The 15,003-nt window shown below is 33.2% G+C and overlaps 1 protein-coding gene across 1 annotated transcript in view; it reads right to left on the reverse strand.

Moving 5' to 3' along the window:
• The window catches only part of LOC127839862 (venom factor-like), a 70,105-nt gene that overhangs the window by 5,947 nt on the left and 49,155 nt on the right, over positions 1-15,003 (reverse strand). Inside the window, exons 26-38 of the mRNA XM_052368253.1 lie at positions 14,836-14,940; positions 12,643-12,831; positions 10,021-10,099; positions 9,447-9,612; positions 9,008-9,097; positions 8,694-8,868; positions 8,099-8,265; positions 7,640-7,792; positions 5,815-6,011; positions 4,367-4,495; positions 3,230-3,329; positions 1,997-2,074; positions 1,429-1,537 (exon numbers count right to left, since the gene is read on the reverse strand). Coding sequence (XP_052224213.1) covers positions 1,429-1,537; positions 1,997-2,074; positions 3,230-3,329; positions 4,367-4,495; positions 5,815-6,011; positions 7,640-7,792; positions 8,099-8,265; positions 8,694-8,868; positions 9,008-9,097; positions 9,447-9,612; positions 10,021-10,099; positions 12,643-12,831; positions 14,836-14,940 — 1,737 coding nt within the window. The remainder of the gene's footprint in view (positions 1-1,428; positions 1,538-1,996; positions 2,075-3,229; positions 3,330-4,366; positions 4,496-5,814; positions 6,012-7,639; positions 7,793-8,098; positions 8,266-8,693; positions 8,869-9,007; positions 9,098-9,446; positions 9,613-10,020; positions 10,100-12,642; positions 12,832-14,835; positions 14,941-15,003) is intronic.

Here is a 15,003-nt window from a genome sequence, read left to right on the forward strand (position 1 = left end):
TTCTAATGCCCCGTTACTACGCATTGGCATCTCCTGTGACGGAAGCAGTCAGATTTTGAAAATTGCTTATGTTGGTAGCTAGAGCGCTTATGTAAGTGTTGTGTGTCGTGTCTGAATGCTGAATGCAACAACGGGTCTTCTTCGACTCAACAAAAATCTTGGCAGAGGTCCTTGCTTGTCCGTTCTCGGGTCAACCCTGAGGCATTCTAGCCGGGACGACGGGAGAATAAGCGTTTACTTTGAACATGCACAAATAAGGAAGCCAACTTTGATGTTCATTGCGTGTGGACGCAGGTGTGGACGACGACCACAACGCGTCCTTGACGTTCTTACAGAGTCTTATTGCAAACACGCAATTGGAATGCCAGTCCGGTGTGACGGGATATAACCAATATACTTTATCACAAATTATGCATGTCCATAACGTTAATAATTTCTTCGGAGTTTTGCGCTACAGAAATCACTAGGTCCGCAGCTGCATCCTCATACGTTGCACTATGTCAATGAATTCTAAGTTGTGTCTTCTATTACTTAAAACAAAACGCTCAAATGACCAATGTTGCGAATTTGTTTAGGCGTCGAATAAATAACTTATTTTTAAATAAAACAGTAATTATCATAGTGAACTGATAAGTATTCATAACGGTATACACATAATACCTTAAAGGTGGCGTAGCGTACATGGCATTTTCATAGAATAGACTTTAGGAGAATTCATGATAAAGGCATTTTAGCTGCATTACTCTATACAGATGAATGACATAGCATGTGAGCACGTCATCAGTTAACTGACTTGCTGATTGATGTCTTTTGAAGATTGTTTGTCAGTGTGTTTGCCATTTAAAAAAATCTTTGCATAGTATTATATCTTACGTATTGAAAGATGTCGAATTAAAAACATTACCTAAATTATTTACTTTCATCTGATACGCAAACAGTACCAGTACCATTCTTAGCAAAGGAACGCTGCGAATATTTTGGCAGAACTTTAACGATTTATTGTGATTTGATTTCATTGTGGTTTCACTACTAACAACCGAACCGTTTTAAATAATACAAAACTACAAAAATGTTGTTTGCTGAATATACCGACCAAAACAAAAGTTATGTTCCACGTCAAAGATGTGTCTTGTTAAATCCATTTCTGTTTCAGAAGCAGGAAATCATTAAAGCGATATCAAAAATTATATTATTTGTTTGGTTAATTTATTTTTGTGGCAGAACATTGAAGGTACACTTTGAAGAAAGAACGATGTTTTAAAGGTATTGTCTTTTCATTTTAGTTTACATTCAATAACGCGTACCCAACTTTTCCTAAACGATGGTGAATCTTACCATGGCGCATGAACGCAACAACAAAACATTCTTTGAAAAAAAAGCAATAATGTAAGAACCATTATTTCCATTATTTTGCTGAAACAACATTACCTGGCTTGTAGTAATCGTAAACCTTAACAGTTGCCGGTTGGCGGCTTGAATCGTCGCCTGAAAACTGGTCCTCCAGTCGGAATATTAGTTTAGTCTCAGCAGACGTTATCTATAACAAATATATGCATATATAACCCCTTTATGCGACTTAAAGATCACTTTGTAAGTCAACAAAAACAGACTAATGACCGAGTTAAGAGCGTCTGAGCTCGCATTATACGGGAAAGGCCACATAATGCTATGGTTGACTCGCCTACTGTGTTACTATAAATAGGAGAAAGCTACGGGAAAGTCAGTTCGACTGTTTAGCACAAAACTATTTTTATCTGCTTTACACATTAACACATAAACACATCTTTCACGCTGATTTTTTACAAACTGTTACACTAGTACGGAAAATGCAAAGATATGAAAAAGCTATTCTCAAAATGTGTTACGAACTTATTTATACATGAATTCTTACTATTAAATGTACTTTCTGAGAACAAATACGTGTCACTATTGCAAAATTGTTTAAATAAATATAAATCTTTTAGTATCTTATTTCTTGACTATTTCATATACATACATTGTCCAGATAGATGATAACGAATCCTTGTCCATCCTTCGGCATCTCGTAGCGGGGAAACACGCTCTCCTTCTGCATCTACAATATATCGCAAATACAGACACTCTTATTCTCAAAATATCATCTGGAGATCAACACTCGTTATTTTCCTGGAGTATTTTGTTAAATATAAGTATCCATTCGCCGTAAAAATACACAACAAAAAGCCTATTGTTGTATAAGTCAAACCGAAATGGAATTGTCGATGCAGAATATTGTTAGTTTAAACCGATCAAGAAGCATACTGTACCTCGATCATGCAAAAAATGCTTGTTAAACCAATTGAGTTGCATACTATACCTAGCAGAACTATGGACTTGTGTCTATATATCAAACTCATAGTATCGCAATTAAACATCGACACAATAGAAAACAGTTTTGTGAAAGGAGCCTTTTGCAGTTTTGGTAAATTTACAAAATTAAAATAAAATGTTTCGGATTCTCAAATTTTCGTTGTAGTTATGATATTTGTAAGGAAACAGTAATACTGAACAATTTCCATGCTATACAATATCCATTTTATGCATCTTTTGACGATTTAAAAACCTGAAAATTATAAAGCGTTGCAACGGGAAACGATTGAATAATTTCAAGATTTCTGTTGTTGTCGTTATATTTTGTGACTCTACGAGGATTGCTTATATAGTATGTAAGTATAAAATATATCATTACTTGTTTGAGTACGGATGGCCGAGTGGTCCAAGTGTTAGACTTTTACTCGAGGGGTCAGTGGTTCGAGCCCAGTTGAGGGATATTTTTTTCTTTTCTTTTTAAATTTTAATCTTGTTTTATACCCGAGCTTTTTAGATCCAATGTTTATCAATATAAAGTATTTACTGACAAACTTCATTATCTTCCAAAAATCTGTGAAAAGGCCCCTTTAAATGTTTGAAAACGAGTTTATAAGGCGAAACACAGTTTAAGCTTAAACGACAAAGTTAACAAGAGGTAATGAATTAAATACTGCTCGTAGTATAGATGAAACATTAAACAAGTTTTTTAATAATGACATCTGCTTATATAAAAGTTTAACCCTTTTCCATATTCAATAAATCGTTAAGCGTAATACTTTTTATGTGACGGTTAAATATACACAAATGAAAACAAAGAAACATACGTTTGCACGAGAAAATGCGCCGAACCCATATATATTTTTTGAGTTAGGGTAAAGCTTTAGCAATACTTGCTACTGACCTTTTTTAAGTCAGATTCCACAACTTTGACGCCCGTCTCCAAGTTCACCTTCACAATAGACATACCTGCGTCGTTAGAGTTCTTAGCGGACGGCTTTGACCTAAAATCGAAAATTGAAAACGTTAATATTCATGGCCATGACTATTTGTTTATATATAAGTGGTACACTAAGTTGGTTTTACTTTTAGTAAACAAGGTTGGCTTCATCGTCATCTAAGTGTTGATCGACGAAAATTACACCGTTATTTAAAATGAATTTTATTCAAGGGTATAGAATGTTAGAATTAATTACAATTTTCGTCTTTTCTGTCATTCGCTTTATAGTTAACGAAAGAGAGACGTATGTGTCATTTATAGAAACCGATTTATGAATGTATAATGATGTTATAGTGTATACTCGCACAACACATCGTTAAACATAACTTGTTATTAAACAGGTTGTTGTTTTTTCTTTAACATTTCTTTAAAAAAAGGATTTAAAATTTAAAAAAAGTATCGTAAATATTCTACAAAAAGATCAAAGATATAATGCAAAGTTTCTTTCATACTGCTAAACACAATTAGCTTTGAGTATTGGTAAATTAGTTCTTAGGATTACAATAATATACAGACAGATTCACAAACGTTCTTAAAGCGGGTATATACGATTTTTTATATGTGTTTAATTGTAATATATTGATAAAATATGTTACAATAACATATAATGGGAAAGAAAAATTATACATTAAAGCCGAATTTCATAAAATGCAGCAAAGACAAATAAGCGCCCCGAGCCGATTGTGACGTACATATTTTCCTACAATAACCGAAGCATTCGTCTTTGTATTAGGATCGGAGTTAGTGTTCGTGTGTCGTATGAATAGATATCGTTGCGGGAATTCAAACAAACCGTTAAACTAAGTTTAGATTCACATCGTACATGTATGTTATACCTGCTGGCGAATTCGGCTGTACAGCCGTTTTCAATTTCAGAATACAATATATGGCTTATTTCGCATTTATGGACACATGTTCTTCTTAACTTTTATTTTAATTTATATTGAAATAAATATATACATATTTTTTTACAAATTTTATGTAAATTCATAAATATTTGACAAAATCGTATATACCCGCTTTAAATGGCTGAATGCTTACTTGACTGAGAACTCAATACACGTCTGCACTGGTCTAGCTTGTCGTTTCTTGCGGGTCAAACTAATCATATCAGTCGGATAATCAATGTCTATAGGTTCGTGGCATTCATGTCCACACACATTGCACTTCCTTAAAACAAGCATTGTTATATTAGACTGAGCCAAGGTCTGGAAACACATACTTTATTGAATATGCGCGCACTCTAAACAGTGTCAACTTTTTTTCCGCTTTTATGAGAGTTTTCGTTTAAAGAAAGTAGTTTTTGAAACTACAATCAAGTCTAGGAAACAAAGCGTCAATCCCGATTATCCTATGCGGACATCCCATGTTAATCTTGGACGACAGTTAACGCTCATGCAATACGCTCAGTTTTATCAGAGTGCTTGTTCAAATGGTTTGTCAGACTCGTGTACCAAATACATATGACACTGCAGAGATTTTATGAGAGAAGAAAAGTATATAACCATCCCCTTGTGAATAATAATTTTATAATTTTTAACCCAGAGAACGAAATGCTGAACCGTACAGAAAATATAATGGTGATAAGTCAACTTTACACAGTTACTTTCCGTTGCTAAGATTTCACATGAAAATATCAAAATTGCCGGAATGGTTGAGTAGAATCAAAGTATAAATTATATAAACATTAATTATTACCAAAGCAATATTTGGTTTACACGAATTCATCAATCACAAACGAATCATTCATTAATACATTTTACCAAATGCTTTCAAGCAATACATAGCAAACAAAAAAGAAACATTTCCAATTGTATGTAGAAACACGAAGTAGTTAAGTCTTTTTAAGCTGCTGTTTGGTCGATGTAATAAAAGTGATGAGTTACATTTTAGAGTTCAAATATTTTTATACCATATAAAGCAAATATTTTGGTTGACGAACTAATATAAAAAATTTCTCTAACGACCTCTCTCTACATATCAAGATTAATTAACCTAGTTTACGAACGTGTTCAGTTATCTCAGGAACCTTATTGTTTGGACATGCCATAGCCAATACAATTTTTGTAAGAAAAAAACAACGGAAATCATCACCATATGATATTCTATCAACATACCGAGTTTCATCAACATAGCATATGTAATCTTTTAGTAATCGCAGGATCTCGATTATTCGGACAGTTTTCACTTATTGATATAACCATGCAGACTTAATTGTTTGTCTAACCAAAAAACAACACAAATAACTTTGATATACCCCATATACCTTGTTTTATTAGCCTTTATTAATGATTGTGAGTTACCGCAGTATCCAGATTAGGTCGGACCGAACCGAACCGGGTTCAACACACCGGTGAAAATAGTGGGGAACACACATTCGTATATTTTAAAAGGAATGACGAAACAACTGTTCATGTATTATATTAATATTCAATCGCCCAGGAATGTTCAAAATGTAATGCTTTTATGTACAATTCCGTTAACAATACCTGCTTTTGATGACACCCTTGTTTGGATTATTAGCAATATCGCTGTTTACGGGTTTAACATCGATTGCACTGATCGTAAAAGGGCAAATTTCGTCATCCTCAGCTCTCCTGTTGTAAAACATGTCAATCTTCAACACACCTGACCCTCTTCCATTAACTGTGACATAAAACTTTCTTTCGCCAGTTTTTAAGGGAAGCTAAAATATACAAATGAAGGACTAACAAAAAATCCACAAACCATTGTGTATAAAAAATACATTTTCAATAAACATTTGTTCCGAGAAAATTATTTAAATTGTACTGAATTTTTTTTAACTTATTTCTTCTAAACATCTAAAATATATAATATATTGCATGCGCTTGATGAATGCTTTTCGTTATATAGGATAAGTAAGTCCTCCACAATAAAGTTATGACTTGCGTAATATCAACAATTTATTTAAACATTTTTGTTCATATACTTTGTCGTTATTAGGATGAACAAATAGCAGTTAGAAAAACACAGGGTCTGTCTTATCTGTTTTTATCTGATGTCGAACAACAATGGCGATAGTATGAACCTTAAATGATTGATTTAATAACCTTTAATAACACATTTACGCAGATGTTAACAGCGATAAGATCGTCATATTTAAACACTCATTAATATTGTTTGACTCCAAGTACATTTCAGAGGAAGCATATTTTCGAGCAGAACTTGCTTTTATCAGAACATAACCTAACAGACAGATATATAATATTTTATGCACACATAAAAGACCTTAATGCTTTGTACGACTTCTTAATTATTTAAGTGTATGTTACCATTATACTTGTTCAAGCCTTTTATTTAATTACTTGTATATAACCTCAGTGCGGGGTCACATGGGCTCTTTTGACCAATCAAATTCGGTCTTGGCCATTGTGGCCCTTTTTTCCCTTCCAGACTGTGACGTGGTAATCCAGTATGGTCAAAATTATGTTTTGTATGTGTATATGCGTGTTTTTACCACCAATTATGACTTTCTGGAAAGATTCTGTTCTATTTTTATCTCTTTTATGGCATTCAATAATACGTGCCCATTTTCAATCAACAATATTGTGTTTGTTCATACCTTCAAGTTATACGAGTCCGTCCGGTCTATGACCTTCATTACCACCGAGGGCAATACATAAATAAAGTTAAATGCCCAAAACTGTATACGTTTGTTCATTATTCCAAATATATCTAACGCTTGATTTAAAACAATTGTGTGTTATATGATCCCAACTATTTTATGTGTACTAATTCATTTGTAATAAAATATATTAATTTACGCCAACAACTTAGATAGACTACACTAATTATTGTATGATTTCTTATCGAATATATTTTAGTGTCATTTAAAAAAAGCTTAGAGGGAATACAAGTAAAAAAGTGTTCGATTTGCGTAGTCATATTCCTTTAAGAAATCAAGTAATACTTAAACTTTAAGTTCTAACGTTTTAAGTTGTATTTGTTCTCTTATTTGCACGATTACAGCTTCAAAACTCTTATATAAATTGTTTCGACTTATCCGTTGCTAGTATTCAAAGTAGACAATCGCAATCGAGTCTCTTAGCCTCTGGTGCATTCATACAGCAGATAAAAACTATTTAACCAAAATATAAAATATTTGAATATATCTTTGGCTTTTGATTAATTTAACACAAACTCCAATAGTTATATCCCGAGTATTTTGCCCTACTGAGACTCCCTGACAAATATAATGCAATTCTTGCATACTAGTTAAATCATATTTAGACAAACCAATAGAATGTAAAAGGATTACACTTTTCTGAACATGTATAAAGTGCATTTACGTACGTTTGGAATAAGTATATGTAGTAGGGAGTTTTCACGGTTAACATGGCTTTTCTTTATCCAATCTCCCTTTTCAATTTTAACGTGAAGGTCGACTTCTGGATTGTACGTGCGCGCGCTGTAAGTCGCAAGGGCCTGCATGGCAACCACAGTGTCCTAAACAAAACAGAAACGGGTAAACGGATAATATTTCACAATACCGCTACGTTTGTCACAACAAAATCCAATATTTCGAAAGATGAAATTTTAGAGAAAACCGGGAACAAAAGTCTTTGTGTAGGTCTATCGCGTTTTCTATACCAGTGTTTCGTTGAGTTCCTTTGTAATTACATGGAATAAAAGACAAAACAACATCAAAACACATCATGTGACTTTTACTATTTAAGTTACAAATTTGTCTTTATGATAGGCGGTTTTTTTAACAATGTGAATTTGAACATGAGATTGAGTGCATTTACTTACTTGAGTTGAACGCCATATTCCGGTTGCATCGCTCTGAGCCGTCAACCATGCCACTATCTTGTGGCTTGTCTTAAAGTCATCAAATTTCAGGAAGGCAAGGAGGGCGTATGCCGTCGTTTCTACTGAATATGAGTCTGCAGCACCGCTATTAGACCAATACAGACGATCTGAAAGTAAATAAACTCTTAAATATGGTCAAACTGTATGTTGTATTGTGTTAAAGTCGACATCCATAGGAATATCCACCAGTCTAGTGTTGTGACCTCCAGCAATAATCACATTCGTCGGGAAATTTACAAGCTGTCGCACAGAGAGGATGCATGTCTACTAATGACTGGACTAATCAGACACATTATCGGATACCATCAATAATGTAACAATATAAGGATTAAAACACATGAATGAAGTAACACAAGTATTGAATGAGATGCATATTTTTGATGTTTGCTAGATTCCGATACATGACAACACTTGCATACATTATTTCCCTGCTAAAACAATCGTTAATTGCCCAACCCATTATTAAAATAATAATTCTCCGTTGTGTTTCCAGAATTATATAAAATATAAGATAATTTTTTTTTTAATTAGATACCACTATCGTTTTGCCTTATGTCGTAAAGTCTCCTTCTAAATCCATTTGCCTTTGCACTGTTTGACAAAGCTAAAGCATATGTCGATATTGCAAGAAGATATGGATTGTTGTTAATTATTTTCACTGGTAACCCTTCAAGTGCCTTCATTGCCCGTGAAATGGAATCCTGAACATCCTGAAAATGCAATATGAATCATAAGATGTATGTTTTAATATCACCCGGACATGATACATAATTGAATTTAAGCATTTTATGACGCTTGATTTCAATGCACATTTGTTAAGATGTATTTGTGTCTTAAAAGTCAACATACCTCTTTTCGTTCTTTGCATTCTTGCAGGGATGTCAGAACAAAAGCTGTCAACGACGGATCTGATTTGGGATCGTGTTGACCCAACACACCCTGTAAAATAATTATGTTTAATTACTCAGGTAAGTAATAACGCTTAGAAATAGAGATTTCGATGTCACCATACCTTATAAATTCCCTTATTCTTGAAAGACACAAGTAGCCAATATGTTATAGGATTATAGCGAAATTGTTTACAACCTTCTGTCACGTTTTAGTCTAATATAAATACTAAAAATGCAAAAATATTCAGAAGATAATACACTTTTTAAATGTGTCTGATATTAATTCAAAAGCAAATCAAGTTCAACCCTTTGTATGCTATGTATGTTCATGCTAAAATATAATACCCGAATCCAGAAAACAATTTATTAAATACATAAATGTGAAATGTTGATATAACCTGCATGCCCCTGTCTAAAACCGGTGCATCGTCCTGGAAATGGCCCGAACCAACAGAATTATTTTTAGAAATGTATGCCAACGTTTTCTGAAGGCTATCCGTGTTGGCAAGACCTTTTACAACGTTCTCGGCTTGGCAGAATACTTTTGCAACAAATGCTGTTAACCTAAACACAAATAAATAACTATATATTTATGTGAATAAATAACAAATAAGTTAAGATTATCAAATAAGTTATTGTCAAATTACCTCATATATGCATATTTGATTACTTCGATGTGTTATAACTATACGATGTACTGTGGAATATGTATGATTATTGAATAAATATGAACATGGCACCCCAAAATGAGTGTATATTTCCTATATCTTGGAAATGCCATTATAATTATTTAATGCTTGTAATTTTTGTATTATGTGTCGTAGGCCTTACATTACATATAGAAGACTTGTATTTGCTATTTATTTGATGATAAGTTCCAGGTTGTTTAGTATTTCATTTAATGCAAGGAAGTTATTTGGCACTGAAAAACTATATACAATAACTGAATATTCAATACAGAAATGAAATTACCACAAACTTGATGGACGTGCTTGAAATGCTGCATAAGACCCATCATCTTTCTGATACATGGATTGTTGGCGTGTAATCCCTGCAAGAAATATAGAACTATTTAATTAGTCGTCGTTTGTTTGTTAGCCACTTTTGATTAATCGGTAAATGTATGTAAACGTTTTAAGCATTAATACCAAGTGTGTTTTATTTGAACTTAAATATTTGTATTTTTAGATGGTTTTTCAAAAACGAAAGACTTTAAGAATGTATAATTACAATTGTCTATTATTGTCTTTGTTGTTTAAAATAGCATATGGCTGAAACTAATCAATCAATTTATTGGTCGGGTCCCTCATGCTTGAAACAATATGTCTGAATTCACAGCCTGTTAAACATGTATAAATGAAAAGCATCGCAGTCAAAGCATTCGTCACGATAACACTGGTTGAAACCCTAAATGCGCTAATAATTGTTCAATGGTATTTATATACCTGAACTTAATTTTCAAATTTTAATATAAAATTAGAAATCAATACATGTCAAGTTAAACAAAATCATTATAGTACATATACACGGTTTGGGCGCCATTAGTTGTATGAGCGAGACAGTTTTTTTTAATGTAAATTCGATTTTTTTTAGATAAATTTCATTTTCTTATATCAAACATTTATATCGAAACAAACATTTAGTCGGTGGACCGTAGGTTATATTTTATTCTTATTTATTTCTGTCTTTCAAACGAAGTCCCACAATCGAAGCAAACTCCGTTGGCGAATTTTGCGAGTGAACAACAACATATTTGCTGCAAACCATTGTCTCTTGAATTCGATGCGAATAACACGTAAACAGCAATTAAAAACTTCGCATTGGTTATAATAAGCATTAGTGGTATGTCTCGTCTATAGATGTATCCTCTCGACCTCTATTTTTAGAGAGGCTGATTGTCATCAACAAATTATTATATTATATCAACGATTTCGATATGTTTACGTCAAGAAATGTTTGTCTGATAACGTATAATTGAACTATTGTTGTCAAAAAGCACTGACCATATTTTTGAAATTGTAAAATCGAATAATTGATATAAAAAATCATTTATTTATATTAAAAAATCGGTTTCTTGATAACAGAAAGTCAAAGTAACGAAAATCAAAAATGCAGTCGTTCATTTGCAAAACATCGGCTCAGGTACAGCTAATGAATACTCATTTATGATTCGATGTATGACAACAATGAATTAAACTTGTTTATTTTTGCATGAATATAAACGTGCTTAAATAAAAGTTGTTCTTTCAACAGCACAGGAAGATGTGTATTCTACTATAAAAGAAACCAAAACCCGAAATATGTTTGAACCCAAGACCCATGTTAATTATGACATAAATGTAAAACTGGAAACAAAGCCGTTCATATCGATATTATTTACATACGATATGAAACGAACTATAGCTAATTGATACACGATTGTGGAGATGAATTAAAGCATTAAATAGTTCGATACTTTTCGTTCATGTTTCCTGTTTTATCATGACGACGTTGAAACATGAATCCCAAACAATCAAACCAGTAATGCCGTTTTTTTTTCGTAATTAAAAAATAAAAATATTAAAGAATAAAGTCATACGAAATAGACGCCATCCACGAAGTAAATGTTCGTTTAAGAAACCATAATATTAAAACAAAGGTGATACAGTTTCTCCGATTGAACAATTCTTTGAAATTATCTTTGGAAATTAAACAGTCACTGATAGTATTTGGATTATTAGTATATATACCAAAGTAAATTAAACGTAGTAATTTGTCCTTACTGCCTTAAAAAGTAGTATGTTTCTCCTGTTCAAAATCGTTTTTGTTCTCTGTTCTTATTTTGTTTAGAAATTTCATTGCATTTAGTTGTGGAATTGTATTTACCCTATTAACATATATACATAGTAATATTGATTGGGTTACCTAATATAGTATACTGACACTTGACATTTCTTTATTTATAACTATATGCATTAAACACGATGTACTAATATATAAGTCTAAATAAACTGTCAGCTCTGCCTGTTCTTTTCTGCTTTGTCGTCTAATTAACATGTTTCAAAATGAGTACATTTTGGCTAACATTGTAGTGAATTTGTTCAAATATTTTAATGATGTGCACATTTAATTACTCTAGTCGATTGTTCCGATAATATTTAGTTTTTCGGTCCAGTAGTTTGTATCATTCGGATTGCTAGCATTACGACGTATCAAACCAACGGCGGTAACTCGAGTGCTATGAAAAACAGAGCAAGCCACGTGGTTGTAATATTCCTATATGCACCTCTTTTTTTTTCAAAATACTTTCTGACGAGTTTCTTGTGCCCCATAGAGAACAATATTCTGTGTTATAACGTCATCATATGCCTAAAGAAGTCACACTATAATAGTTATACCGGAATGGAATACGAGCGAGAAGTATAATACTGATTGATATGCCATGTATGTTGTCAAGATTTTTAACACGTAAATAACAGTAACGAATGTGTTACTGATATCGACTATATTGATATCAGAGACCTTTTCAGAAAGTGGTTTCTAAAAGCGACGATTCCAGTGAATGTATTGCAAACAAAAAAAACAACTTATACAATCAGCTTTTCAATAAATTACCATTTCGCATGAATCTAGTGCCAAAATCCTCATGTTTTTCCTCCATTTGTCCAGTTTGCTTCAGGAAATACATTCCGTAGACAATAGGTGCTGTGTGTATCATGTTTTGTTCACCGCAGCCATGAGGTTCATAAAACATCTTGTCCACTCCTTCCAGGACACAAGACACTGGATCTCCCATCAGATTACCTGTTGATTGGTAAAAAGAGAATTAACAGGTAAGTGTACTCTGATACCCGATATTCACTTTACTAAACAGCAGTCTTACATGAGCCTTATCATCCACGGCACACAGGGTACACAACGAACGTCGACGCAACGTTATTTTTAATTGGGATATTTGAAAGGAGCAAGCAAGTCATGTCCTTTTGTGCAGGGAATTTATCTAGCGATGTGTGTATATTTGAAGCTTAATATTCTGATTTTATTAATTATCTCTTGATAGCTCTTTTTCGAATAGTTTAGTTTTAAGTCTCTCAAATTAGTCTTGGAGCATAGATCGGCTATATAAAACTTTTTTCCGATTTCTGTGAAAATGATCATGTTCGAAGAAAAATCTAATATAATCAAAGCAATAACTTCAACATATTCAAATACGTGACATATGAAACGTGTAAAACAAATATATATTCGTTTGTAAGTGATTACAAAGCTTAATCAGAAAAATAAAAATAAATTCTGAAACAGAGCTTCACAGGTCGCCATGGCGTTGTGGACATGGTGTTCGCCTAGCGACCGGGAGGTCAAGGATTCGATCCCCACTGGGAGCGTTCCTTGAATCTCCTACAAAGACAGCAAGTAATGGTTCCTTTCCCAGGAAACGGACCCGAGATCGTTTCAATAAGCCTTCGGCTTTCAAGGAAATCGAGCTTGAATAAATTGGTTTAAACTAAAAGGAAGTATAGTGTACGAGATCAATAACTATGTATACCATAAGTGTAGGGTTATTTCCATTTGTGAAGATTGTATAGCTTACTGTTGTCTGATGCATAACTCCTTTTCAAACATACACGATATTATTCAAACAATTCCCTCTAAAATATTTAACATGTCAGATCTAGCAATCTCATGCGAGCAGTGTCGCATTGGCGTGAGGCTATTTCAATGTCAAAGTATTTAACTCGTATCGCGGTGAAGAGTTGGAACATTCGCACTTTTCCTTGTTCAGCAGTTTCAACAGTATCAAGTGCTTATTACCACGTTATTAACTGGCAACTGCCAATAAAAGGTTATTGCTAAAAGGCAGAATTAATTATTTCAAGACTAGTCAACACACAAGTTATGTTGACGGATCTGTTGTTTAACAACACAATAATCGGATGTGTAGTGCAGCGATTTTTTTAAGGAACTTGTCGAACCGTATCGCGAAAGCGTCCAAGGTACTTGTCTATGAAAGGTATACCTGATTGACAAAACCATTGAGTGTAAATACGTAATACGGACAACAATATTTTAATTGCCCTGAAATCGTGCGGAGTTGAAACAAAAATATAAGTGGAATATTTTGCATTCGTAATACATAACGAACACAATTTCGCAAACGTGCGATACGTCTGACAACCCGACGCACAGATAAGTTAACAAGGCTCATCATGTCAAATGATAAACGCATCCAGGTTTTCAATCACATAAAACAACAACATGAATTATTTATTTTATGTTTTTATGTTAACCCTAAGTGATCCAATAAAAAAATAGAGGACTTCTAGAGTATGTTTCTTACAAAATATGATTAATACATGCTTTGCGATGTTAAATTAAGTTTTAAAATTTTTTTTTTCTAGTTTATTCTCACAGACAACAAGTCACTAGCGTGGCGAGGCGAGTTTTGACGCCAGATGAAAATGGTTAAAGAACAACACTACGATGCGTTGTCAGATATGACCTTATGTAAAAGTATTTTTCATTTTATAAAAACCATTTTGGATCCCGTGAAGTTCAACGAACCCGAACGATTTGAATAATTTCATTAAAGACTATACAGCAAGAGTTTTGTCAAATTTACCCAGCGGTTAATTAAATGTCAATTGAAGTTCACAGACGCGAGCTTGCATGCGCAGAAGGAATTACAGGCGGATGACGGATATCACAACATACGAATCGCTTAACATACGAACAACAAATCAGAGTCAAAATTGTAAAACAGTAATGTAATAAAATTCTTCGCTACACAATTAATAAGAACGCTTTTACTTTTAATGTATGCATTTGCTTTTGCAGTTCCAGGCAAAGACGAAAGTGGAAAAGGTAGCTCTATTTCCATTCTCACAGACGGAGAGTCACCTACATTAATTGCATCTGGAAAAAATAAAAATAAAACAAATATAAGTAAAACTGGCATTATCGAATTAAAAACCAGTT

The sequence above is a fragment of the Dreissena polymorpha genome, chromosome 7 (assembly GCF_020536995.1).
Source record: "Dreissena polymorpha isolate Duluth1 chromosome 7, UMN_Dpol_1.0, whole genome shotgun sequence".
In the NCBI taxonomy this organism is placed as follows: Eukaryota; Metazoa; Mollusca; class Bivalvia; order Myida; family Dreissenidae; genus Dreissena; species Dreissena polymorpha.